This window comes from Microtus pennsylvanicus, chromosome 10, assembly GCF_037038515.1.
Source record: "Microtus pennsylvanicus isolate mMicPen1 chromosome 10, mMicPen1.hap1, whole genome shotgun sequence".
NCBI lineage: Eukaryota > Metazoa > Chordata > Mammalia > Rodentia > Cricetidae > Microtus > Microtus pennsylvanicus.
In genome coordinates, this window is record NC_134588.1 from 9,731,964 (window position 1) to 9,759,095 (window position 27,132).

The 27,132-nt window shown below is 38.2% G+C and overlaps 1 protein-coding gene across 2 annotated transcripts in view; it reads right to left on the bottom strand.

Annotated features, from left to right (window-relative positions):
• Positions 1–27,132, bottom strand: part of Cntnap5 (contactin associated protein family member 5) — a 964,156-nt gene that overhangs the window by 39,292 nt on the left and 897,732 nt on the right. For both annotated transcript variants that reach the window (XM_075987656.1, XM_075987657.1), the window contains exons 20-21: positions 20,479–20,609; positions 12,867–12,951 (exon numbers count right to left, since the gene is read on the bottom strand). In XM_075987656.1, the coding sequence (XP_075843771.1) occupies positions 12,867–12,951; positions 20,479–20,609 (216 nt within the window). The remainder of the gene's footprint in view (positions 1–12,866; positions 12,952–20,478; positions 20,610–27,132) is intronic.

Genomic DNA, 27,132 nt, shown 5'->3' on the forward strand with positions numbered 1-27,132 from the left:
GATAGAGAAGATCAAATTGGATTAATGAGTCTAAGATATTTTATGACTCAGAGAAAATAATAATTAAGTACTATCCAGATGCAGCATTAAAACACAGTATTGCAATTGAAGTGAGGTAGAGTCTGTGCTTTAGGAACTGTTTTATTTTTATTATTACATTCCTTGAGACAAGTTCTCATAAAATCAAGCTGCCTTTAAGCTCCCCAAGTAACCAAAGATGACCTTGAATACTAATTGTCCTGTTTCCACAACTCAAATGTTCAGATGTGGCACCACAGTTCCTACAACGCTGCAAATCAGAGCAGCTGTCATGCATATCAGACAAGCACTGGATCAACGAGCTACATCCAAGCCAAGGGTATTTTAATCTTGAAGCACCAGGCACAAACATAAATTGAAATTACTTTTTATAAAACTCTATGCATCTAGACTGAAATATTGCATTAGAGTCACATGATGTGATGGCTAGTTTTAAATCAACTTGAGAAAAGCTAGAGTGAAGTTGATACACACACACACACACACACACACACACACACACACACACGAGGAGGAAACCTCAATAGAGAAAATGCTTTAATAAGTTCAGCCTATAGGCAAGTTATTGATCTTAGAGGATCCAACCCATTATTGACCTGGGCTGGTGGTACTGGGTTCTATAAGCAAATTGGCATTTAAGATATTCATCAATTTGACCACAAGGCAAGGCAAATTCAGGCACCTTCTTCTTAGGGTCTTAGCTGGGATCATCCTTGTGGATTCTTGAGAATTATTCTAGTACCAGGTTTCCTGCTATCTCCATAATGGCTTATTCAATTAAAATATCTCTTTCCTTGCTCTCATCTCTGACCTTCCTCCATCTCTACTATCTCATTCCCTCAAGTTCTTCTCCCCACTCCTTCCACCCTCCCTTCTCTCCTCACCTTTGTGCTCCCAATTTTGTCAGGCGATTTTGTCTATTTCTATTTTCCTGATGGATCTATGTATGTTTTTCTTAGGGTTCACCTTGTTACATAGCTTCTCTAGAATCATGAACTATAGGCTAAATATCCTTTGTTTTACATCTAGTATTCACTTATGAATGAGTACATACCATGTTCATCTTTCTGAGTCTGGGTTACCTCACTCAAGATGTTTTATTTTTTCTAGTTCCATCCATTTGCATGCAAATTTCAAGATGTCATTTTTTTTTACCACCGAGTAGTACTCCAATCTGTAAATGTGCCATATTTTCTTTATCCATTTTTCAGTTGCAGGACATTTAGGTTGTTTCCAGGTTCTCTCTGTTACAAATAATGCTGCTATAAACATAGTTGAACAAATGACTGTAATCAAATGAATATCTTAAATGTCACCATAGAACCTTCTCCCTTCAACTGATGGAAACAGAGGCAGAGACCCGCAATGGAGCACTGGGCTGAACTCACAAAGTACAGTTGAAAAGTAACAGGAGTGAGAATATGAGCAAAGAGGTCAAGACAATGATGGGGACACCCACTGAAACAGTTCATTTGAGCTAATGGGAGCTCACCAACTCCAGCCAGACAGGGAAGGAACTAATATAGGTCTGAGCTAGTCCCTCTAAATGTGGATAACAGTTGTATAGCTGGGGAAGACTACAGGACTACTGGCAGTGGCCAGGATTTATCCCTACTACTTGTACTTATTCTCTTAGGACGGTTACCTTGCTCAGCCTACCTATAATAGGGAGGGCCTTGGACCTTCCACAAAGCAATGTGCCTTAACTGTTCTGAGGAGTGGATGGGGGTATGGTGAGGAAATAGGTGGAGGGAATGGGAGGAGAAGAAGGGTAGAAATTGGGATATGTATGTAAAATAAAAAAATATTGTTTTCTCTTTTTAAAAAATAAAACAAATTATAAAAAAAAGAAAGTGAGGCTATTTAAGCCCAAGGTTGAGGAGTGCTGGTGTGTGTGTGTGTGTGTGTGTATGATATTATTATATTTTAATTAAAAATAAAATAAATTAAAGAAAAAGAAAGAAAGAAAATGGGCATAGAAAGTCATCAGGAACAAGACTCTAAGCAACATTTCTCCATGGACTCTGAGTCTGTCCTGATTCCAGATTTTTAGCATGAGTTCCAGTGCTCACAATTTTTTATGATTAACTATTTTATGGGGATGGGAAGAAAATAGCACTCCCGTCAAGTTGCTTTTGTTCTCAATGTTTAATCACAACAATGTAACCCTGACTAAGAAAAAAAAAATGGTACCAGGATTGTGGGATCTAGCTGTGACAGACCTGGCTGTGATTTGGGGAAGGACTGTAGGAGGACTTTGGAATTTGTCAAGTGAAAAACCATTGATTGGTCAAAACCTGTTGAACTGTTCTGTGGGAGCATAGAAGATAGAATATTGGGAGAAGTTCAGATTCTAAAAACCTAACTGGTAAAATTCCATAGGGAAATTTGAGGTGCATTTAAAGAGTCTATCTGGGATACTGCATACTTTAAATTAAGAATCTATGGGTCTAGACTGGTGGGGCTGAAGATTGTCTGTGATTGAAAAGATATTTGAACCAATAAAGTGAAACCTTTGTTTGCTGGGACAATCAATTCTGCTCAGCTGGAGCTGAGAAATTTCTGGTGACTGAGAAGAGACCAGTATAGTTGATTGTCTTCTGGGAAGTGTTTGCTCAGGGTCAGCACAAAGAAGCTGTGTTCCAGAGGCAACCAAGGTTGTACCTCTTACTGGGAATCGAATCTGGTAGTGCAACAATCATCTTGATGGCACGGGTTTGAAGGCATTAAGAGGTCATAGAGAGCAGCTGAGGCTTGGCATTACACAGCCTTGATAGACTCCTTGAACAGAGCCCAGAAAAAGCTATTGGTGAAAGTGCAGACCAGTTGCAGCAGAAGATCACAGGATTTTGAAACTGCCCATACTGTAAAATGACCTCTAAGGCATCAGCAACCATGAAGTGCACAGTCCTGAGCCTAAGAAACAAGCTATATGGGCAGCAGAGGGTGGAGTCAGAGAAGAGCCCACAGTTGAGAGACTGAAATTTAAAGATACCTAGGAGTTTTAGAAAGACTTTTGAATATTATAAAGAAACTTTAAAACTTAAGTGTTTGAATTTGAAAGACTGTGGGACAATTTAAGTTTGTAAAATGTTTTATGGTGTGGTATTAATGTTAATCTGTGATCTTAAGAGTGAACAAAAAGGGAAAGCCTATGGTTAAACAGTAATGTGTTTATAAGTCAAGTTGACATTAGATCAACTGTGGTGGTTACTAGTTATTTTAAATTGATATAAGCTAGAGTCATCTGTGAGGAGGAAACCTCATCTGAGAAAATGTTTCCATAGGATCAGGCTATGGACAAGCCCATAGGGCATTTTCATAATTGTTGACTGATGTGGGAAGTTGCAGCCCATTCTTAGCAGTACCCATCCTGCACTGGTTTTCCTAATAAAGCAGGCTGAGCAAGTCATGAGCAGCATAGCCTCTGCATCAGGTCCTGCCTCCAGGTTCCTGCTGTGTTTGAGTACCTGCCTTGGCTTCCCTTAATGGACTCTTACTCATGATATGTAAGCAAAACAAACTCTTTCCTCCTCATGTTGCCTCTGGTCACACCATCTCTTCATATCAAGAGAAAAGGAAGTAGCACTCTCAGAAAGATCTAAACATGTTCCAGTGCAACCACACACACAGATTTAAAAGAAAAACTAGTCTCTCTAATGTGGGAAATTTGGCTCATGGTTAAAAACTCTTGCCATGGAAACATGAGGATAGAAATTATGGATCTCAAGAACCCACATGAATACTGGGTGGGCATGTGGTAGCCTCCCCTTTAATTACAGTCTCAAAAGGTGGAGACAAGATTCTTGGAGCAGACTGGCCAGCTAGACTAGCTGCATAGGTGAGCTATGTGTTTGACTGAGAAACTTTGCTCCAATGAATACGATGGAGAGTAATCAAAAAAACTTCTAATATCAACTTCCAGCCTCCACAAGTATCCCCTGCATACACACACACACACACACACACACACACACACACACACGTACGCAGACCACATAAAAAAGACAAAAGTGAAGGCAGAAGTATGTGAATCCTCAAGAGCCAGAATAATTGGATATGAAAGGGAACACTCACAGTTAACAAAGAGATCCGCCACCACATGAGAAAGCAAGAGCCTGCCTTCCACTTTGTTTTAAAGGAATTACATCAGCAGGCAGGAGCTCAGCCACCATCTGGCCAGATAATCCAAGGTCATGAATGGGGCGAATATCCAGTACAAAAAAGTTTAAAATTCTCCCAAATATCATTTCTTCAGTTGGATTATTGTTAAAGATAAGCATATCCCAGGGCTAAGATTACCTACCACTCCCAGTTCCTTCTGAAGCTGCAACCAATTTCTTCTCTTTTACTTTTGAATCAAGGTTGATTATTCCTTCTCGTAGTCTATATCTCCCAGAAAAGACCACCTCAGTTTCCTGTTTATACATTTTTCTTCCTGTTTCAAATATATGCACTTGATTGATAGCCTTTTGTATTGCTATAGACAGATGCCATAACCAAAGTAACCTATCTATAATAAATCATTTAATTTGGGGATTTGCTTACAGCTTCGGAGGGTGAATCCATGACCATCATAGTGGGAGAATGACAGCAGGTAGGTAGCTATGGTGTTGGAGCAGTAGCTAAGAGCTTAAATATTGAGACAAAAACTACAAACCAGAGAGAGAGAGAGAGAAAGAGAGAGAGAGAGAGAGAGAGAGAGAGAGAGAGAGAGAGAGAGAGAGAGAGGAGAAAGAGAGCTAATTGGGAATAGTATATCATTTTGAAACCTTAAAGCCCACTCCCATTGACATGTCTCTTCAAATAAGAATACAAATCCCAGGTCCACTAATTTTTGACCAAGCATTCAAATATACAAGTCTATGGGAGGGATTCTCATTCAGACCACTACAATAGTTAACCCCTAAGTGAACCTTTCGCTTTCAAACTCACAGCTGGTAGATGATAAAGACATGGTATTCAGTGTCTGCACAGCGTCTAGACACTGTAATAATGTGAGGTTGTCAATAGACACACTGGTGTCGGGATAGTCATTACTTGTTTGTAACGATTTTCACAAAGGAGAGATTTTACTCAGTGGGATACAATTGTAAGGACATGGAAAACTTTACAAAGCTTTACTTGATTAGGATCTGGTTAAGACACATGCCCTTTGTAACATCATAGGAGCCATGGGCACAACACAATCAACTGGCAGTGTTTACTCCTTAGAACACTGATTTCATCACTTTTATCGCTAGCATTTCTTCTGACTAAATCCACACAAATGGGGGAATGAAGTCAGGTGGAGTCAGAAACATCCAGACAGGTCCAGGGAGACTGAATGCTGGTGCCACCTGTGTTTCTGAATCCATCAGAATTCTGTGAGCTGACCTGACTTCACACTCAAATTCTCTCTCGTCATTATGCTGACCTGCAAGTGATATATGTTTAAGACATTAAGAGATAAGGAGCCATACTCACCTCCCAATGTACCTGAGAGATAAATTCACTGTATCACTTAGGAAGTCTCCATTCCAAAGAGTCTGCTAGATACATTACAAAGTCAGTTCCCTTTAATATTCATATAATCTTTAAACTCAGAAACCTAGCTTGGTAGATGACTCAGTAGGTGAAGCACTTGCTGTGTAAGCATATTTCTCAAAACCCACAAGTAGATAGAGGTGGGTGGGAACATGAAGCTCCTCCTTTGAGACAGGAAAGAAAAAGAGGAGGATTCTTAACAGCTTTCTATCCAGGCAATCTGCTGTATTCAGTGATAAACAAGAGACCCTTCGTCTAATGAGGTGGAAGTCATGAGCCAACATCCAAGACTGTCCTCTGACCTCCACACACATCTGTGACAGACACATATGCAAGAGTATTCAAACAAATAACAAACACACATATACCCATAGATAACACACCACATCATACATACCAATCATTAGCCACTTAATTTTGTTTCTTGGTCTTATATTGACTGTACCAGACCTGAATCATAAGAAAACCCAACTGTGAACACAATCAAAATGAAATCATAGTCTTTAAAAAACGAGGACTGCAAAAAATACACTTTTCATTGATAGTGTAACCCTCTTCTTTGACATCGTCTATATGTTGTATGGAGCATTCAGGATTCACATTTAGTTATACTGTGCTGCTGAGGAAGATGCTGTAGACTTGAAATACAAACGGAAGGAATCTGAGAACTAAACAACCCATTCAGTAACAGGCGCCATTAGAACTTGCTTCAGCTTACCAGATCAAAAGTATTTGAAGGTTATCACTAATTGCTCTAAGAATTCCTGATTAATGGGGTTCCATGCAAAGTGAGGCGGAATTCATGTTATTTCTATGTAGCTTTTTAGATTTGAGTGGATACAAGAAGCCACATGAGCAATTGTTTAACCCACTTAGCCCTTAGAAATAATATCTCTGTTAGGTTTATGGTTTGAGCTACCAATTCACCAAGCAGGGGAGGGTTGTCAGCATTACCTGTAAAAACAAATACCTATCAGTATCCTATGAATACCATATTAATGCCAATTTAGGATTGTATCATTATGATTATTTTCTATCTGACATTAACATGTTTCCATATTTTAAAGAGTATTTTTCCCTAAATCTATATAGATCATGAAGAAGTTACTTCTTAGGAAAACATTAATAACAACCCTTTAATTATGGCTTTTAGGAAAAATATATTAGAATAGAGTTGGTCTGGAGGTAGGTTAAGAAATACAGCAATTGCCTATCAAGTGGAGCCCCTAATTTCTCTCCCCAACCAGAAAAGTATCCACCAATTGCAATGTTGTTGCAGTTATTAAGGGTTGCTGAATTTAGGAACTTCAAATTTTTTGAATTCTATGATCTATTGGTTCTGATGAAAAGATCAAGTGAAACAAAGGCTTTAAAACACACTGATGAGCTGATTTAGATGAATGCCCAAGGGTACCTTCTGAGGCATTAGGAAATTGTCCAGGAAAAGATGGCTTGTTCAAATGATTGACTTGCTTAAATATGTTTCTCTCTCCTTCTTTGTAAAATGTTACCTTATCTTTCTCTTTTTGGTGTGTATGTTTGTACATATATATATTTGTGATTGTATGTATGAATGGATATACACATATGTGTGATTGTGTATGAGGTGGGGGTGTCTCTTAGGGTTTCCTCCTAATACTGCAGTTCTCTTTGGGCACCACTTTCTTTCATACCACTACAGTGCATGTGTACCAGAAAACAGCCCTAACTATCATTTCTCAGGCAGTGTATGTTTTCTCTCTTTTATTCAATTTTAGTGTCTTTTATCTTACAGTTTTATTATTGCCCTGGAGCCTATTAAGGAGGCTAGACCAGCTGAAGAACCAGCTGCAAGTATCCACTATACTTCTCCAGAACTGGGATTTGAAGTGCATGCCACTATGCCTGGGGTTTTCTGCAAGATCTGGGGCAACCATTCAAGGCAATCACTATTTTTTGAGTCACCTCATAAATCTCCCATACAACTTTCTCTTAATGTCATTAATTTAATATTTGCTATAATGAAGTAAAACATTTGAAGAGTTAGGCAAAATGACAATGAGCAATTAAAAGTCCAATTTAGCAGCATTTTATGATTTTCCCTAGAAAAGCATCTTCATTCATGGATATTCAACACATTGTGGCTTTATTATTTAATTATATATATATATATATATATATATATATATATATATATGAGTGCTACAGTACATATATGTAGGTTAGAGGATGATGTGGGAAACTTAGCTCTTCCTCCCACCAAGGGAGGTCCTGGAGCTCAAACCAAGATTCTCAGGCTTGGTGGCAGGGATCTTGCCAGCCCCACGTCAGTTTTAATATGGACAATGGCATTGATTCTCTTCATGGGCTAGAGTCTCCATCGCAGAAGTCCTCAAAAAATAATCTCTTCTATTTATCGTGGTGCCTAAAGTGCCAGGACTAGTACAGAGTATGTACTAAATCACCAGGCTTTAGGACCATGAATTATTCCTTGCTCTCACAGAAAGAAAATGAACAAACTCTGTTTGACTTTGAAATGGAAGGCTATTGAGGAAAAACAAGAAAAATTTTATACACATTTTCCTCTTAGAATCTACTATGAAAAATGCTTGCAAATCTTTATTTTACAGTAGAAAATGTTCCTCAGAGTAATCTTTCCTGAAGTCGTGGAGTGGGTGACATTTGTTATCAGGTGTGTATCATTTCTACTCTACCCGTGCTTTCTCTTTGAGACGCTACCCCCACATTTATTTCTGCCCAAACCTGTCTTGTTTTATTTATTTGTGTACCTCTCTAAAGCCTGCCCCCCCCCCCTCTCTCTCTCTCTCTCTCTCTCTCTCTCTCTCTCTCTCTCTCTCTCTCTCTCTGCTTTTACTTTTTAGAAAAAACATGCATTTGTTTACTTGGTAGGAGGGGCCACATGTGTAGAAATCAGAGGAACTTTTTCAGGAGTCCATTCTCCTTTATCATATGGGGGTTGGGGATTAAACTCAGGTCATTATGTTAGTAAATAAAGATCTTACTCATTGGAGCACCCGACCCACCCTTACCTGCTTTCCCTCAGGCTACTGTGTCCATTCATTTTCTTCTAGAGTTCATTCATCACCACAAATTTGAACTTAATGGTGATTCCAAATCATCATCCTAAAAGCATTTTTGGTGTGGAGGGAAGCTATGTGGCTTGCAGAAAATATTTTCAATTGAAAAGTGGGGAAGTTCATTCAATTCTTTGTTCAGTCATAACCTACTCCACTCCTACGTGACACCCAATATAAAAGCACCATAAATAGAGAACAATACGGCACTCAAACTCTTAGGCATCTTTCTTTACTCTTTCTTGTATGCATGCCATTGTTGGGTTGATTCAGATAAGTCAAGGGTTCTATGAACATTGTGTCCAACATCAAGCTTCCTAGAGAGATTTTAGGAGAGAATGTCATTCTAGCTTCTATTGCACATGGTTTCATCTAAGCTTTGGCTAGGCAGATGGGTTAGTCAATAAATTCATTGCCTTTCAAGTATTAGGACTTTCATTTAATCACTGAACAGAAGTAAAATACTAGAACTAGAGAGGTGAGGCATGTGTCTATAACCCTAGCGTTGGGGAGACAGAGACAGACATATTACTAGACTTGCTGGTCAACTAGGCTAGCACACTCTATAACCTTCACTGTAGAATTAAGATGAACTAAGCCTGAAGATCAGTACTTATCCTTGTGTCTTCACATGTACACACACACACACTCACACGAGGCTGAGATTGATGATAGGAAAGCTTTAACTTTCCCCTCAGATTCCTACTATGTCAGTTGAAATGAAGATTCAATGACTCAAAACACTTTGAAAATACAGGATGAGCTAAACCAGATGAATGCAAATGAATCACAGTGTAGGAAAAAGCACTAGAGTCACAGGTCACTTGGGAAGGTAGAGTTAAACAAGAAGACGGGTAGGAGAGAGCAATGAGGGTGAATATGAACCAATATGAAATCTTGAAATGATAAATAAAATAAAATGTTATACAGCATGATGCTAGCATAAACACCCTTTATTCTGAGAAGCTCTACCAACAGCATTAATATATTGAGTTTCAGACTTCAAATTTGTACTGCTGTTCTATCCAGGAATGAACAAAATAAGAGACTGGAATTATCCTCATCGGTATCTCCATGTGTCACCTAGTATAAAAAGTGCAAATCCTACAAGGAGGGAAATGCTCCATTTTCTATGCTCCAGGTTCTCAGATATCAGTTTCAATTAAATATGCAGTACGTGTTTGTTCATGTGTATGTCAGCAAACGGATATGCACACTCACACACATTCCTGCACACACACACACACCATACACAGAATAAAGAAGCTGCCAAAGGACAGATTTACAACTAGAGTCAGACATTGGGTCTAGCAGAGACACCATATTTGATACAGTTATCAACTTGCTTTAAAAACAGACAGAAACCAAGAAGAAACAAGTAAGAACAATGGATTTTCTTAATTACCAGTTTTGCTGGTGATACAATAGAATTTTAATTTTAAAAAGAAAAAGAAAAATTATCAATAAAATGACTCACATATTATGTCAGTTATAAGTAATCACACCTGAGGGAATTAAAACATAAGGAGAATAAAGGTAAAGAAAAACTCATCCCCAAATGACTCCATGGCTAAACTGCTTACTGTGCAAATCTAATAAGCCTGAAGAAGCACTCAGTGGCATCACCCATATTACCCTCCTTACACACAGACAAACATACACCAAAAGTTATGATCAAAAATTAAAAGTGCTTTATATTCTTTGAATTCATACTGTTTTGATAGCATTCAATGTTTTTAAAATATGTGAGGGTGAAATTAGAAAGTCCAAGATTTATCAAATTCAGACCTCAATGATTTGAATACATAAAATGTAAAAGATGCAATAGTTGGTATATTGAAAACTTGAGAGTTAATACATACATATTAATACTGCATGTGACTAGATACAAAGATACATGGGAACTAAGTGGTAGACTTAGAAAGTATAAAAATATTTGAAATATAACACCCTTCAGCTGTCTAGGCAAAAGATCTTCCAAGACTCAAGGTAAGATAAATACCTTGCTTCGATAAAAATTTATAGTTCAGGGACTTTAAGACAGAAAAATATATATCAAAAAGATTTGGCTCAGAAAAGAGAAAAGTGACAATTTTTGTCAAGCAGAAATGTCTAAGATTCAGGAAATAGGAAATTGAAACTTACCAGATATGCATTAGTGAACCAGAATAAACAACTTCAAAGCAGCATTTTTATTATTACAATATTATTATTATTAGGCATATGGGGTAGGGTAAGAAATTGCCCATTCAGAAGACATTCATGCTGACTGAGTTATCTGTCTCTCACTTGGGTAAGTGAAATCAATTTTCTAGACTAATTGTACATTCACATTATGCTCTGGAAATGTTATATTCTCGATCATCTGGACGACTAGAGAAACAAAAGATCATTTCTGGTCCTATCTAAGTTATTCCACTGTTAGCAAAACACATTTTCTATACCAATTTTTTATAGAATGATTCCTTTGCCTTGCAAATCTACATTCTGTATGAGTTAGAGCAGCTCCTAGACTCATGTTGGGGATTACTAAGCAAATAAACATTCCATATTCCTCAATAAGACCCCCAGAATTTATAAGAATTCATTCCAAAAGGTGCTATCGAGACTCAGAGATGAGGGCTGAAAAAATTTCACAAGAGAGTGATTCCTTGAGTTGTTCATTCTTGCTAGAGATACCCAAAGTTGTAAATGTTTTCTAAATCTTACTGAGACCAATAGAACCACAGAAACCATGATAGAAACACACACACACACACACACAAAATAGTTGAATTTCTGGGAAATAAGGGGTCAAGCAGAAGTCCAAATGTACACATTATTTCAAAATCTGAAAAAAGACTTGCATTTGCTAATTTGTACGACATAGATTTCCAGATTATATAGAGAGTAAAAAAAAAAAAAACAAAAAGAAAAAGAAACTGGAGCTAGCTTCTTAAAGATCTGAATTTCAATCCCCCAAACCCATGTAAAGTCAGCCTCAGGGGTAGATAGATCTGAAATTCCAATGCTTTTACAAAATGATGGGAGGAAAAGATAGAATCCCTGGAAACTAATAATCCAGAATCCTCTACACTTGTGCACAAAGCACAGAACCAAAGATCCTATCTCAAAGAAGGTAGAACAGTCAACATTCATGTTGTTGAACACCTAAAGCATCCCATGCTACATCCTTGTCCACAGCCACACATGTAAATGGGCATAAATCACATATTATCCATGTACACATGAACAATACACAAAATTAAACTTTACTGTGTGTTCTACACAAGATAATACAAGCTTAAAAAAAACTAAAACAAAAAGATGGATCAAAATGTGACCAAACCAAAGGCTTCTTATCTACATTAATTGTAAACAAAATAAATTTAAGATCTAAAAGTCATTGTTAAAGATAGAATATTGTTTAAAATATTCATTTTTTTCAGGAGAGTATGAAAAGTTCAGTGCTGAAGATGCAATAAATATTCTCAAACAGAAAGTGAAATTTCACAAAACCTGTATGAGAACAAGAGGAGAACCCACTTTTCTTTCTTTCTTTCTTTCTTTCTTTCTTTCTTTCTTTCTTTCTTTCTTTTTTCTTTCTTTTTTTGAATTTTCGAGACAAGGTTTCTCTATTGCTTTTTGGTTCCTGTTCTGGAACTAGCTCTTGTAGACGAGGCTGGCTTCGAACTCACAGAGATGGCCTGCCTCTGCCTCCTCCCGAGTGCTGGGATTAAAGGCGTGAGCCACCACCGCTCGGCTGAGAACCCACTTTTCTAATGTGAAGTTTCAATCCTCATTCTCCATTCATCTCAGTTTCCTACTTCATTTAAGGAAATTCAAGTATGTGTGCATACACACACACACACACACACACACACACACACACACACACACACACATATGGAAATTCAAGTAAAAGTTGACTTTCTAGAAAAATAGTTAATGAATATAAAATTTAAAATGTTATTTTACTTTATTACCTGATTACTTTTCTCCCTGATTACTAACAATTAACCAACAAAACAATTACCACAAATAATGAACCAATAATGATTAACTAGTGTTCTAATAAAGTAGACATGAACGGTTTTCTGCACCATTGCCACATGTGTACCTGCTTATATCCTGTTTCAAAGACAATAGATGGGTGCAATGTCTGCAGTTGCTGACCACAGCAACAGAGACTACTCAGTCATTAATTTTAACAGCATCCACCATAGAGTATAGGAAAGTGAAACAGACCTGTGACTTTGCCTAGAACAAGCGACCTTGCTGTTCTGAACTCAACTTCTGGGGAGAAGCTATAGCTGAAGAGTTGTTGATCCACCTGTAGGAAAACAAAACAACACCATGCATGAGCCCAGGTTTTTATAAGGCGTAAAGCAAAACTTTTGTTAAAAAGTTTACAGTCTCACACAGTTCTGTTCAGGGGTTTTCTTTCAAGGGAGATTTGAAGTGTCATGGAACTAGTTTCACAAAACAAACAAAGTACCCTTTCTTTCTTCCTTGTAAAATAAGATCTTTTATAGATTTCTATTTCCTTGGAGAGCCTACAGACCTATTGTCAAGTATTTATCTCCCTACTGAGAAATTTTCACCCAATTTTTCACTGACAGCAAGTAAACAGAGAAGCCCAACTACTACCTGCAATGGCACAATAAATGGAGCCCAATATATTCACTTATTCCTCCCCCTTTACTCCTATAGCCACCACCTCTTTATTTTCTGAGCTAACCCTGGCCTGTTCTTGGGTGTGGACTGTAGGGATTCCTATTCACGAAACATAGTTTGGTAAATACTCGAGGAAAACTGCACATATTGTTACCAATAAGAGAGACAACTGATTATGTCACATTGGAGGCTCAACAGAAGTCACTGCTGGATTCTCCAGGGCTTTATTTTTAGGGTCCTCCTTTAGTAATCACCTCTGACTTTACATACAAATGATTCTGGCTTTTTCCCATTCTCTTTCTCCTTCTGGGCTACACCACAAATATATTCTCATTTTTCTCCATCTAGTCAAAGCCAATAGATTCTTCTAATCTCTATTACTTTGGTGAAGAGTGTACATCTATGTACATAAAAGTCAGGGGACAACCCCAGGTGCCATTTCTCAGGTGTCTTTCACTTTTTGTCTGAGACAGAATCTTCTTTTGGTCTAGAACTTCATCAAATAGGCTAGGGTACCTGGCTAGCAAGCTCCCAGGGATCAACCTGTCTCTATCTCTTCTCTTAACATCTCAGAGTTTACAAGTATGTGCTTGTCATCTCTCCTAGGTTGTTATAATGTTTCTGGGATCTGAACTGAGTTCTCCTACTGACAAGGCAAATGCTTCATCAACTGAACCCTGACTCCTGTCCTCCAATCTCCACTCTGAACTTCTATATTATTCTATCCACATCGTTTTCTAATACATATGCTAGAAAGAAAGACAGACAGTAATACAATGTGGTGAACGAGTTTGCTTTAGTTAAGGAAAATCAAACGGTCAGGACTAATATCTAAGCTATCTACCCAATTTGACATCTTATCACTTTCTTTCTATACACATCTGCTAAGAGTGAATCTCTTCTGGAACCTCCTGACCTTGCCATTTATCCTGTGACTTTAGTACAAACTATGATCCATAATATGTGAATTAATGCTACATTGCTGCTCTGTGAATTAGACCATAATATTTCTTATTTAGTAAAAAAAAATATGAAACTTGATATAAATGCATACTTCCAAATGTCTTTCTCCTTACAATGCTATAACATAGATCAACCTAGTGACAGATAACTCACAAAGATGAATAAGTTAGCCAAGCCACACATTATTGTATTAACAGTTGTCTATGGCCATGTAATTTTAGGAACTTGGAATCCCTCTCTATGTCTTCAAGTACCCAGACTTGTCTACCTATCCATGAAAAGGCAATTAGAAAATTCAAATTAGGATTATGGGGACAGTGAGGAGTCTTGTGATATTGGTGGTTGAGTGCATTGATAAGCACCTGTTCTTTCTCTCTGACAGGTAGGCAGCATTCCAGAAATGTTCCTTACTTCTTGAGCAGAAACTAAGGATATACCAGGGACCTGTTTTTTGCTCTTGTTTTGTTTGTTTGTTTACTCTAAACAGCTTTTCCAGATGAAGAGAAAGAAATAGAGATTTGATTGAGAGGGGGTAAGGATGATCCAAAATACAAACATGCTGCCTTCCTGAACCAATAAATTGACCTAAGGATAAACACATGAAGTCTCTGCTCTAGTCTTTTCTGCTGCCCTCAGCACTTTACAAATAGCAAGTGGCTGCTTATTATTGACTATCAATTGATTGGTGAAAATACGTAGACCAAGAAGGCAAACACATACATCTTACTGCTTTCTCTGTGTTCTACTTCCCTGTTTTTTATTTGTGAAAAGCACAGAAAATAAAAAGGTGCTAAAAATGTTATATGTGAAATGCTCTACAGGGCATGCCACAGTTTTCCATCAAGGCTTCATTAAAAGTATAAACAAACAAAGCCTGTATGGATAGCTCAGTCCGTGAAGTGTTTGCCATATGAATCTAAGAACCCGAGTTTGATCCATATAACCCATGTAAAATGTCAGGTGTGGTGCAATGTATTTGTCATCCCAGGGCTTGGGAGGAAAAGTCAAAGAGACCTCTTGAGCTTGCAGGAGAGCAAACACAGCCTCCTTTCTAGATTTCTAGACCAATAAGAGCCCTTGTATCAAAAAAAAAAGAAAGAAAGAAAGAAGAAAGAAAAGAAAAAAGAAAAAAAAACCTTGAGGAGGAACTGTGCCTCCTCAGTAATGAGAACTGAGGTTGTCCTCTGACCTCTACATGGTACCTACACACAGTACACAAGCAGGAAGTTACCATTACTATTTCTACCATTTACAGTTCAGCAACAACATTCCCCATCCAAACAAGCTCAAAGGTGTGACCTTCTACTCATTTCAGAAATATTGTAACCGGTAATAATTGAATTTCTGAGGGTATAGGAATTATTCTCATGAAACATCCAATAATTATTCCTAAACATACATCTAATTAGAATAACTAGTAATCATTCTTCCTCACAAAGTCCACATTAAAATGATCTCCAGTGCTGCTCACTGGCAACCCTTGAAACTCTCTCCATGGTCCCCTATGAAATGTTTCAAGGACATAGAATCTTCCTGAATGATTTTGGTCTCCTGGTACTCAAGGTGCATATCTTTCCATGCACGATCATAGATAATTCAAAAATGAAGACTAGACCCAGTATGCCCCCAAATTAAAACCAAAACTCATCCCACTTGTCTTAGTTTGGTAATAAACTTAAAACAGCTCAGATTCACTGAGGACCTAGTGCTAGGGACTGCTAGGTAAAGAACAAACTTGGCAATAGCAAATGCAAACTAAGTTTCTGGTTTTACCGCACTTACATTCTAGAGTTCTAGCAGAGGGGTACTGAATATAAAGCAAATAAATACATTATATTCCATATTAGATAATATGAGTTCCTAAGAGAAAGCAATAAAATGAGTCACTATATGCTAAAATCAAAGGAACAGGTTTCAGGACATCAGGAAAGGTCTAGATAAATATAGACACTGCTATATTGAGAAATGTATACCATTAAAAAGCACCTAATTGACAGGGCAGTGGTGGTGCACTTGAGAGGCAAAGGCAGAAGCAGGCAGAACTCTTTGAGTTCAAGATCAGTCTGGTCTACAAGAGCTAGTTCTAAGGCAGCCGGAGCTGCTGCACAGAGAAACCTTGTCTCAAGAAAGTACATAATTGAATAAGATAATCAATTACATAACTATAGATACAAAACTGCAGGAAGTCTAGCAGAATCCTGTGTGCACGAATGGTTAGGAATGATAGGAGAGATAACAGAAGACTCACACAGAGACAGCAGAGATTGACTTATGGTGTGAATCCTGTGTGCACGAATGGTTAGGAATGATAGAAGAGATAACAGAAGACTCACACAGAGACAGCAGAGATTGACTTATGGTGTGAATCCTGTGTGCACAAATGGTTAGGAATGATAGAAGAGATAACAGAAGACTCACACAGAGACAGCAGAGATTGACTTATGGTGCAGAAGAAACCTCACGGACTGATAAAAAAAATGTGTAAGTCAAGACCCAAAGGATGGGGGGCAATCTCTGCTTCAGATGTCAGCAAGAAAAAGGCTGACATGCCCCCCATGGTGGATAGCACCTTCGTCCATTGGAGGAAAGCTTGGGTCCAGGAAACCATGGAGTTGCCCTGGTCTAGTTGCTATGAAATATATTTCATATTATGCATTATAGTTATGGGGGGATTAGAGTCAGTGACTCCTGGAGTACTGGGTGCCTTCTGTTCCTGGGAAAGTGATACACCCTTCAGGCAGTGAAGCCTTCAGGCCTTTTTATGTTTCTCTGTATTTTTTCCTTTGAAGTCAAGAAAGTGTGAAAGCTTAACAGGACATTAATCACATGTATCCTGTATAGCTTGGAAATGTCATTGAATCCTGGTTAGCACAACTGTATTGATCCTGGCAATTGCAACTATATTCTGTAGAGGTGGTTTCTGGCAGGCCTGCTTTTTGTCCCACCTGGCTCCTGCATGGCTAGATTTACACCCAAAATAATAACACACAAACTGTATTCATTTAAATGCCTCCTGGCCCATTAGTTTCAGTCACTTATTGGCTAATTCTCACATCTTGATTAACCCATTTCTAATAATCTGTGTAGCACCATGATATGGTAGCTTACCGGGAAAGATTTAGCATGTCTGACCTGGTGGCTGGCTCCATAACATCTGACCTAGAGAGGAGAGGCATGACGATTGCCTCACTTCCCTCTTCTTCCCAGGATTCTGTTCTGTCTACTCCACCCACATAAAGGCTGGCCTGTCAAATGGCCAAGGCAATTTCTTTATTAACCAATGAAATCAACACAAAACAGAAGACCATCCCACATCAATATTCTGTTCCTGACAAGGGTCTAAAGAGTCTGATTTCTCTCAATAAAATTGTCACAGGTTCAGTCTATCTGGGGCTCCTCCAAACCAAGTATGGTTTTATGCCTTGGCAGCCATATCAGGTAATCCTGGCTTGGTAAGAAAGTGTGGGCATTTACACCTAGGGATGTAATATATTACATCTTACAGAAAAGCTCATTAAGCTTAATAAGTAACTAACTCAAAGCCTTCAGGAAGGCCCTGAAACTGACCAGATACACTAGGACTAGGCCCATAGTTCCCCAAAATGAGTTGCTTGATCTGACTTCAATTTGTACAGTGCATCCCAGATTTCCAGCTTTAGTGAGTTGCCACCTATGTTAAATTGAATTGTAGTCATGTTATAAAATCACTTCTGTTCCTGTAAACACTCATCTACACTCCTGTTTGTAATCTCAATAAAACTTAGTGGTTCATTGATTTGGACTTAGAGACATCCTAATCTTGGTTTGTTGTTTATTCTCTGTATGGAGTGTGTAGACATTTGTTCATACTTCTATTGAAATATTTCACACAGCACTTAACTATTGGGCTCTGCAAATACAACTTCATTCATATTTTGAACAGTACAATTTTGAGTAAACTGGTGGGACTATGGGGAAGGAAAGCGAAATAATTAATTTTGATTGTCAGCTACATGAAATTTAGAATTATCATGGAAATAAACTTCTAGGCATATCTGTGGTCAAGTTTCTAGATTGGATTAATTGAAACAGAAAGACCCACTTCAAAAAAGTGTGTCACCACTACATAAAACTGGGCTAAAAAAGAAGAAAGTGAGCTAACACCTTCATTTGTCTCTGCTCTCATACTGAGGACAGAATGTGACCAGCTGCCTCATATGCCTGGCACAATAACAGACTGTACTTTCCAATTGCAAACCAGAATCATGTTTCTGAGGCATTTTGTCACAGCAAAGAATAAAGTGACTAAATCAGAAGTTACACTTTGGAAATTGGAGTATATTAAGTTTTCCAAGGAATTTGAAAATAAAATGATAAAATTCTGGAAAAAAGTGGAATTCTTCCCTTAATCCAGAGAGATCTTGGTTGACTTGTTTGTTTTCTTGTTTCTAATGCATTCAATAATTACATAGTTTGTGTTTCAGGGAGCTATTAGTGGAGTTGGAAAGGTGGGAAATCAGGAGGTTTTCCTGTTGTTAGACAGGCATGAGAGCTGACTCACACAGGCAGTTGGGCAGGCCTTAAACCTTTAAGACATTCAGCACTCAAATGTCATGGGAGGAATAGAGCCCTCATGTCCAGGTAGGAGGATATGGGTCAGGAGGAGCTAGGCTAATGAAATTGTGTGATATGTCTTATAAAGAATACACTGTTTGCAGAGGAAGAGAGCAAAGTCATCTTCTAAGAGGGCAGATTTCACTGCATCTGTTGCTTGCAAGGAAAGAAGGAGAACATTTGAAGTGACAATTGTAGAGAACATATAGGAATGGATTAAACTCACCAATGCAAAATGGTGATTGCTAAGCTGTTGAACACTTTCTCTTTAGGTTATGATGAAAGAGGGCTCATCCAGACTTTGGCTGAACTTTATATTCAGCTATGCCCTGCTCTTCTCTTGACTCTTTGTACAGAGTCACTAATCTTTCAGAGAAGCCTACCATACTGTTTCCTTAGATAGCTATGCCTGTGATTACATGAATCATTTTTTCTTTATTTTATTGATTTTTTGAGCTCTACATTTTTTTCTCTGCTCCCCCCCCTGCCTCTATCCTCCCCTTCAACCCTCTCCCATGGTCTCCATGTTCCCAGTTTACTCAGAAGATCTTGTCTTTTTCTACTTCCCATGTAGATTAGATCTATGTATAGCACTATTAGGGTCCTCATTGTTATTTAGGTTTTCTGGGATTGTGATTTGTGGGCTAGTTTTCTTTGATATATGTTTTAAAACCACTTATGAGTGAGTACATGTGATAATGGTCTTTCTGGGTCTGTGTTACCTTACTCAAAAATAATATTTTCTCGCTCCATCCATTTTTGCCTGCAAAATTCCAAATGTCATTAATTTTTCTGCTCTGTAGTACTCCACTGTGTAAATGTACCACATTTTCCTCATCCATTCTTCAGTTTGGGGACATGTAGGTTTTTTTCTAGGCTATAGCAAACAATGTTGTAGTGAACATAGTCGAGTACATGTCCTTGTGGCATGGTTGAGCATTCTTTGGATATATATCCAAAAGTGGTATTACTGGGTCTTGAGGAAGGGTGTTTCCTAATTTTCTGAGAAATTGCCACACTAATGCCCAAAGGGGCTGTACCAGCTTGCATTTCCACCAGCAATTCAGTAGTCTTCCCTTTACCCCACAACCTCTCCAGCATAAGTTGCATCACTTGAGAACCTTCTCTGTCTTCTTTTTGCCAGCCAGCTCTTCCTTGTCAATGCCCACTTTGTACTAGGAAGTAAGTAGTGATGCATAGAGGAGACCTGTTCCTTCCTGAGGGTTTCCACAACACCTGTGTCCTCCACTGTTCCCACCTGTACCCTATGCCAATTCCCATGTAGCCCTTGCTGTAGTCTTCTGTACTTTCCTCTTTGCAAGCAACCCTTCATAGCTCAATATGGTTAAGACATAATTAAACTTGAGCACAACCAGAATCGACAGTGCTTCCTCTTCTTCTCAAGTAGTTTCTGATGGAATAACTCTGGTGAGGATTCAAAAACTTTCATTTCTATCTATTTCCCAGTTGATCACAGTACCAGTGAGAAGAAGGAGCATGTCTCAGGGCTTGACTGGAGTCTAAGGCAACTCTCTACTACAGTATGTGGCTGGGGATAGAAGCTCAGACATGTGTGAGGGAGAAGCCTTGGTATGCAAGCTGAGTAAAAAAACGAGAAGTGAAATACCTGAACAGAAAGCTCAGGCCCCTCGCGGCTAATCTTCACCTGATGCACCCTTCTGTTGGCCAAGTTCTCTGTGCTGATGGTGAACACATGACTTTCTTCCTTGGTGAGCCGAAAGCGAACTTGTAAACTTCCTTGAAAGCAAAAAAGTAGGGGAGGATTAGAATTAAGAATAGCAAGCACAACACAGAAAAACTGGATTAAATTGTTCATGAATTATTTGCTTCTGTTTTCTGGGTCTCAATGACTTAGCACTAAAGATTTTTAAAATTCATAAATTCATCAGAGTTGAAATATAAACTTCTGAATATAGCTACTAAACAAAATGAGTGTGTCTCTGTGTTGTTCTTCTTTATTCTATATGTACTATTTTAAATTGAAAGTCTAGTTTGAGATCATCATGGTGATGTAGAGCTATAATTTCAGAATTTATGAGGTGGAGACATGAAGATTTGGATTTCAGGACAGCTGGGTTACAGAGTGAGATCCTGCCACACAAGAGCAGCTAGAAAGAAGGAGAAAGGGGATAAAGAGAAAGAAAGGAAGGAAGAGGGAGAAGGGGAGAAGGGGGAGGACAGAGGAAGTAAGAAGAGCACTTTGGCAAGCACAGCCACAGACCACTTTTGTAACTGGAATATGAAAACATGAGCATGACTTGATTATTCTCATGACATGGTTCTCTCAAAGTCACCTTCCTCCTTATGAGGTTGAGGAAGAAGAAACCTACCTGTTTCCATCCATTGATGTGTAATGTAATGTTTCCAGTTTAAGTATGGTCTCATTAAGGCTCGGTGACCAACCTAAACCTTCATGACAAAAGTCAAATTTTGCCAGGAGAGTGTTTTTCAAGTAAATTTTCACTATCCCTGGGGTCAGGAAATCAATCCACTGATCCTCAGAGGCTATAAAACAGATGGAAAAAATGGAATTTAGGAAGTATATGAAGGTATATGAAAGGTGTATGAAGGACTTTCCTCCTTGCCTTTTTTTTCCATGGGAGGGGAAAGGAGAGGATTGGGGGAGTGAGGAAGACAAAGTGTTGCAGCAGCATAAACGGAATGGTTACTTTAGTGTGATTTCCATTTTCAATGGGAAAGCTACTCTACATGGAAAAAGTGATGTGGAAGACAAACATTCACTGGCTTCTTTATCCCAGGCATGTTTTCCCATTTCTCCTCTTGAACATGGTTAATGGCCTCAATTGCTCTGTCCACTCTGAGAGTTCATGAGCACTGTATGTACAGTTGGAGTCTTCCTCAGACACCAGAAGTTCTCTCCCATAGTACACACAGGAGCACAAAATGCTGGGAGCAAAGTACAGTATCATATTCTGAGAGCATTATGGAGAAAAGTACATTTACTCAAATTTGGGCTAAGAAGTATGATTCTGATCCATACCTTCACATTTTCCTGTTGCTTTTATCTTCCTCAACAGACTCATTTTTCTTATTGCGGACAACCATAGGAAAGCAACAGGGCTTGTGTTCAAGACTGATATTCTTGGTCACCATGCCAGTGCTTGCACACATTTTGCCTTTCTCTGCCTCTTTCTATGACTGTTAATATTCATTGTCTCTCTCTTCCCTTGGGTTCTCTATCACCACACTCCTCTCTCAAGCCTACACAATGGTAAACACTTTAGATTTACAGTCCCAAAGGTAGCAAACTGTCACAGGGAATGCACTATCAATATAACAAACCAAAGAATAGGCGAAGTGCCAGGTCAGAAGCACATTGAGAGCAATGCATCATACCGCATTTTTCCCACTTGGTCTCATTTTTCTCTCTAGTATACATTAGTAGTATTGTGCATAAATGGGATACTTTTTCTGCATGAATTTGGGCAGCGATTTGCTGTTTATAATATGGAAATTAAAAATAAAAATGATTTTTGGGACACAGTTATCTCCTTCTTTTCACATATGTTCCTTAAATAAATATTTGTAATAGAATGCACTCTGGTCCCCAGCAAGTACTGCATAAAATTTTACTGGGTTCTTTTAATGTTGATACACTCAAATATATATATGAGACAAATCTATACCTTTATTCCTTTCTGCACATGAGAACTATACAACAGTTATTATCAATACTGCTTAAAAAATAATAATTGGACCTAGTAAGATGTCTTAGCAGGCAGCAGTGCTTGACTACTTGCATTCCATCCTTGGGTTCCATGCATAAGAAGGGGAGAATTGGCTCTGAAAAGTTGTTTTCTGATTTCTACACACACAGCATGGCACACTGTGCACTCATACAGAAACATACAATGAATATATTAGTATAAGAAACTCTTTAATTGAAAATAGTAGTGTGAAACTTACACTAAAACGAACAAAAAAAACCCCTAGAATTAAAAGTGGTGATGAGGATACTTTTTCAAAAGAATCACATTCACATTTTTAAAAATGCCTTTGTCAAGCTGAACAGAATTACATTGCTTGACTTACTAAGCAAATTCATTATGATTGAGTTCCTGCCTTCCATGTTCATCTAGAAAGTTCTTTTTTTTTTTAATTTTACAGATAAAAGAAAACAAATGAAACTTTTAGAAATTGAAGAACTTCTTAATGTATTTATTTAATAGATTTTAGAGTCAGGTGTAGAAACTATAGCTAGGTGGTTACAAACAATGGTTGCAGGTTTCCTTTAGAATGCCATAGCCCCAGTTAGCTAGTCATCCCTTCCTAAAGGGGTCTTTAGTGAGAAGTTTTCACATTAGGTTCCTTTCCACTATCCTTCAGAATTCAGCATGATGTTTTTCTCTTGGGAAACAACCTGGATTCTGTAAGCTCAGAGGCCTGTCCATCTTTATCCTAGCTTACACTGTGTGATATTGATCATAATCTGCACTCTCTAGAAGTCAGCACATAGCGTGTGTGTGTGTTTGTGTGTGTTTGTATGTGTGTGCGCGCACGCACGTGTGTGTTTTTGTGATGTTAATTTGTATTCATATATAGTGTGCATATCCATTTTTGCACCTGTAGAAGCTAAAGGTCAATACTGAGCCTTCCCTGGTTCATCCCACCTAACTTTTGAAATGGGGTCTCTCACTGGTTAACCAAGAGCTCACTGACTGGCTAGACTGGGTGGTGACAGAGCCATGTAAAGCCTCGTATCTCCACGTTCTCAGTACTGCAGGTTTTACATGAACACTGGAGATCCAAGTTCAGGTCCTCATGCTTGCATAGCAAGCAATTTATTGGTCAGGCCATCTCTCCAGTCCACTTAGTTCCATATTCTATATCTTCCTGAAGTGTGTATCTTTAAAATGTTTTTAATGTAGTTGAAATAGACTAAAACAACAGTCCTTCCTGGTTCTATGACATACCTGGCAGGGATGAGGTATGTAACCCCATATCAGATATGTTTACCATGAATTGGGAAGTGAAAACTCAGGGCTGAGGATGTATGTTGCTGGTAAAGCACTTGATTCCCACAGGTAAGATTCTGCCTGGATTGGATGCTCATCCATGCAAGCACAAAATACAAGCAAACAAACAAAACTAACCCATGTCTATTATAGTTTGAGCACCTCGTTTGGTGGCACCATTATTCATTTATTTATTTTTTGCTCATGTTAGAATTCTTATATATATCTTCAAGTCCTTCCTGTGTTTCTCACCAGTGCTGTCACCCATAAGTTCCACATTCATGACCTACTGCTTTCCATAAAATCAACCGTGAAGCTGTGTTTCACCCACACACTTTAAAGTAGCCTGGAAGACATTTACTCCGAGTGCTTGTGACATCTGAATGAGTCACTTTGGTTGCTGTCACACCTCTCGTCTTTCACATTTGTGTAATTTTATACCACATATACAAATAAGTATGCAACCTGTGAAGCAACATCGCTGTTTCAATTGTTTTAATAGCTCCCCAATGTCCGTAGATTGAGCCAAACTTGGACATGGTTAGAAGACACTGTGTTATCTTTTACCATTTCCCTTAAACTTAGTTCACTGTATACTTTCCCTCACCTCTATGCTCCCTGACTATATTTTCTGTTGCCTTTTTTTGCCTTTTACTTATTACAATTGTTTCTCTTTCTAATTAGCAATGTCTTATACATCTTTACCAAGGAGCAGCTCCTCATTCATTAGTTAGGTCCAAAGCAGTCAACCAAATCATGTTTTCTTTATGCATGCAGACATCAATTTTCACACTGCTTGTTGGGATGTATTATCATAGAATCAATATCAAACTTCAGTATTTATTATTGCTTTCAACTCTAGAACTACTACAATACAAATCAATTATCATCTCTTCCCATTATCTTTTACCCCTTCCTCTAAGACCCAGTTTTTTCTCTAAAATGTAAGATTAACGGTCAATTGTCCTTGAAGATGCCAATCATGTTCAACAATTTCAAGGCCTCTCTTCTCTCAACTAAATTACCCAGATCATCACCCTGACCAAGCTTATACAAACTTAAGTTCTTTGGCCCATCATGGATCACTGTGGGTGGGTATTGGAGTGGCAGAACCAGAACCAATAACACTGTTCTTAGTGGCTGAACTGAGGGAAGAAAAATATAAATAATGTGAATCATTTATTGGCCACATTAAATATATGCCCACCTTTAAGTGAGTATTTCTTGTGTGGTTTCAATAAATGTACTTCTTATGCCCCACCACCTCTTGGATCAGAACCTTTAATGCCTTTCTTCTTTCTCAGACCACAGTTTAGGATTTTCTTTTCTCAATCTCAGCTAATGACCTTATTCCCTATTTAAGAATACTGAAGCAATAAACAATAACATCTATAATTCCTGAACAGTATATACTGTGACCTGTTAATACCAGATTTTGGCTCATCTGCCATCCTTTCTGTTAGTTCTTGTGTGTGTTTATATGCACACTTCTGTGTAACATCAGAAAACAATGTCATGTGTCCTCCTTTGCTTTCCACAGTTTTGGAGACAAGGTCTCTTGCTGTCTGTCACTGTCCAGGCTTATCTAGGTGGTCTGGTCTGTGAGCTCCGGGTATTCTACAGTCTTTGCCCCATAGCATCTGTCTCACTTTAGGATTGTTGAGAATATAAACACGCACTACTGTGTTTGCTTTCTATGTGGGTTCTTGGGATTCAAACTCATATTCTCAACGTTGTGCAGCAAATGCTTTGCCCATTGGACCATCTTCCCAACTCCATATTTGGGAGTCATATCAAAGAGACTACTTGTGCTCTCATCCAGTGTCAAAGTATATTCTTCTCATCCTTCATTTCTAGTTAAAGACAGTGCCTTAGGAATCACTCTCCTCCCTCCTTTATAATCTGTTTTCTTCATATCTACAAACCCATGCTCATTAGCATTTTCTTATCTTAAAATAAACACCCTCAGTTTCCTTTACCTTTGTATTTTGCTACTCTCACCTGGTCTACACTAGATACCCTAGACTCTACCCATGCTTCTTGTCTCCAATTCTTGAATTCTCCTGACTCTCAATTACAATCCCATCTGATTTATCTGGGCATTTCCCCAATGTTTCTAATGCTAATATCATCAGTGGCCTGTATACATTTCTAAACCCAACTGCTGATTCACAACACATATTTAATTTTTGTTGGCATTTCACATTGAAAATTTATTATGTTCAGCATATTTTTGCTTCTAGATTTATTCTCAATTCACTGCCAATTCTTCCTCCCATTTGATGGCTAATTTCCTCTGTGTCCTGTCTCAGCTTAATGTTGAAATTACTAAGTGTGAATTCACACCCCCAAATTTCTCTAGAAACCAGACTAGGCAATCTCACAGAGTTTTGTAGGTTTATAGGCTACCAATTTCAATGCCTAGGGTTGATGGGGACAGTGTCGATATGGAGGCTGCAAGTGTGAAGTTAAATTCTCAGCAGACTCTTTAAGAAGACTCTAGGTGAGTGTGTGCAGTGTGTGTGGTTCTAATTTCTGAAAACCCCTATAGTCTTTGCTCCTTTTCCTGAGGCACCATCATTCCCAACAGTTTCTACTATCAAGCTAAATGGTCTTTTGCCCTATCAACGGATGTTTCTGTGTCTCTGTATCCGCATATTCTTTGCCTTTAAGATTCTAGCCATTGTGTGCAGTTCAAGTCCGATCCAGTAGGATTTCATCTTAACTAAGTATATCAGTTCATATATTTCCAAATAAGGCCATTCTGAGCTCTGTAGAGATGTTAAACTGGCATGAAGAGTTTCAAAATTAATTAGATTTACTATCAATATAATTGAAATATTTTTGGTTATTGAGTTTTGCATCAACATCTGTCTCAAATAGTGTTTTCATCCTTTTTTATTCAGTCACAAAGCTATCCAGGAAGGTAATGGCTCAGTGAGAGTACTGTGGTTAGCACTCACTAGGTACTGTGTTTGATCCCTGGCAGGCAAAAACCAGCAACCACAAAAAAAAAAGCAAAATCACATGTATATTATTTTATATGAAATTAAAATAGAAAAAAATAAAGGCTGTGAAATAAATCTGGACATGTGAATATTAGTCATTATACAGAGATCTTCTCTCACAGTTTATTATAACTTACATTGCAATTTAAATTTCAACACGATTGCCTCTGCTTAGATCCTACCATAAAAACATAAAACATGATTCAGAAGCCTTTCAAACAACAAGTACAATAATGCCCCCCTGGTTTCACAAAACAAACTAGTAACAATACACCT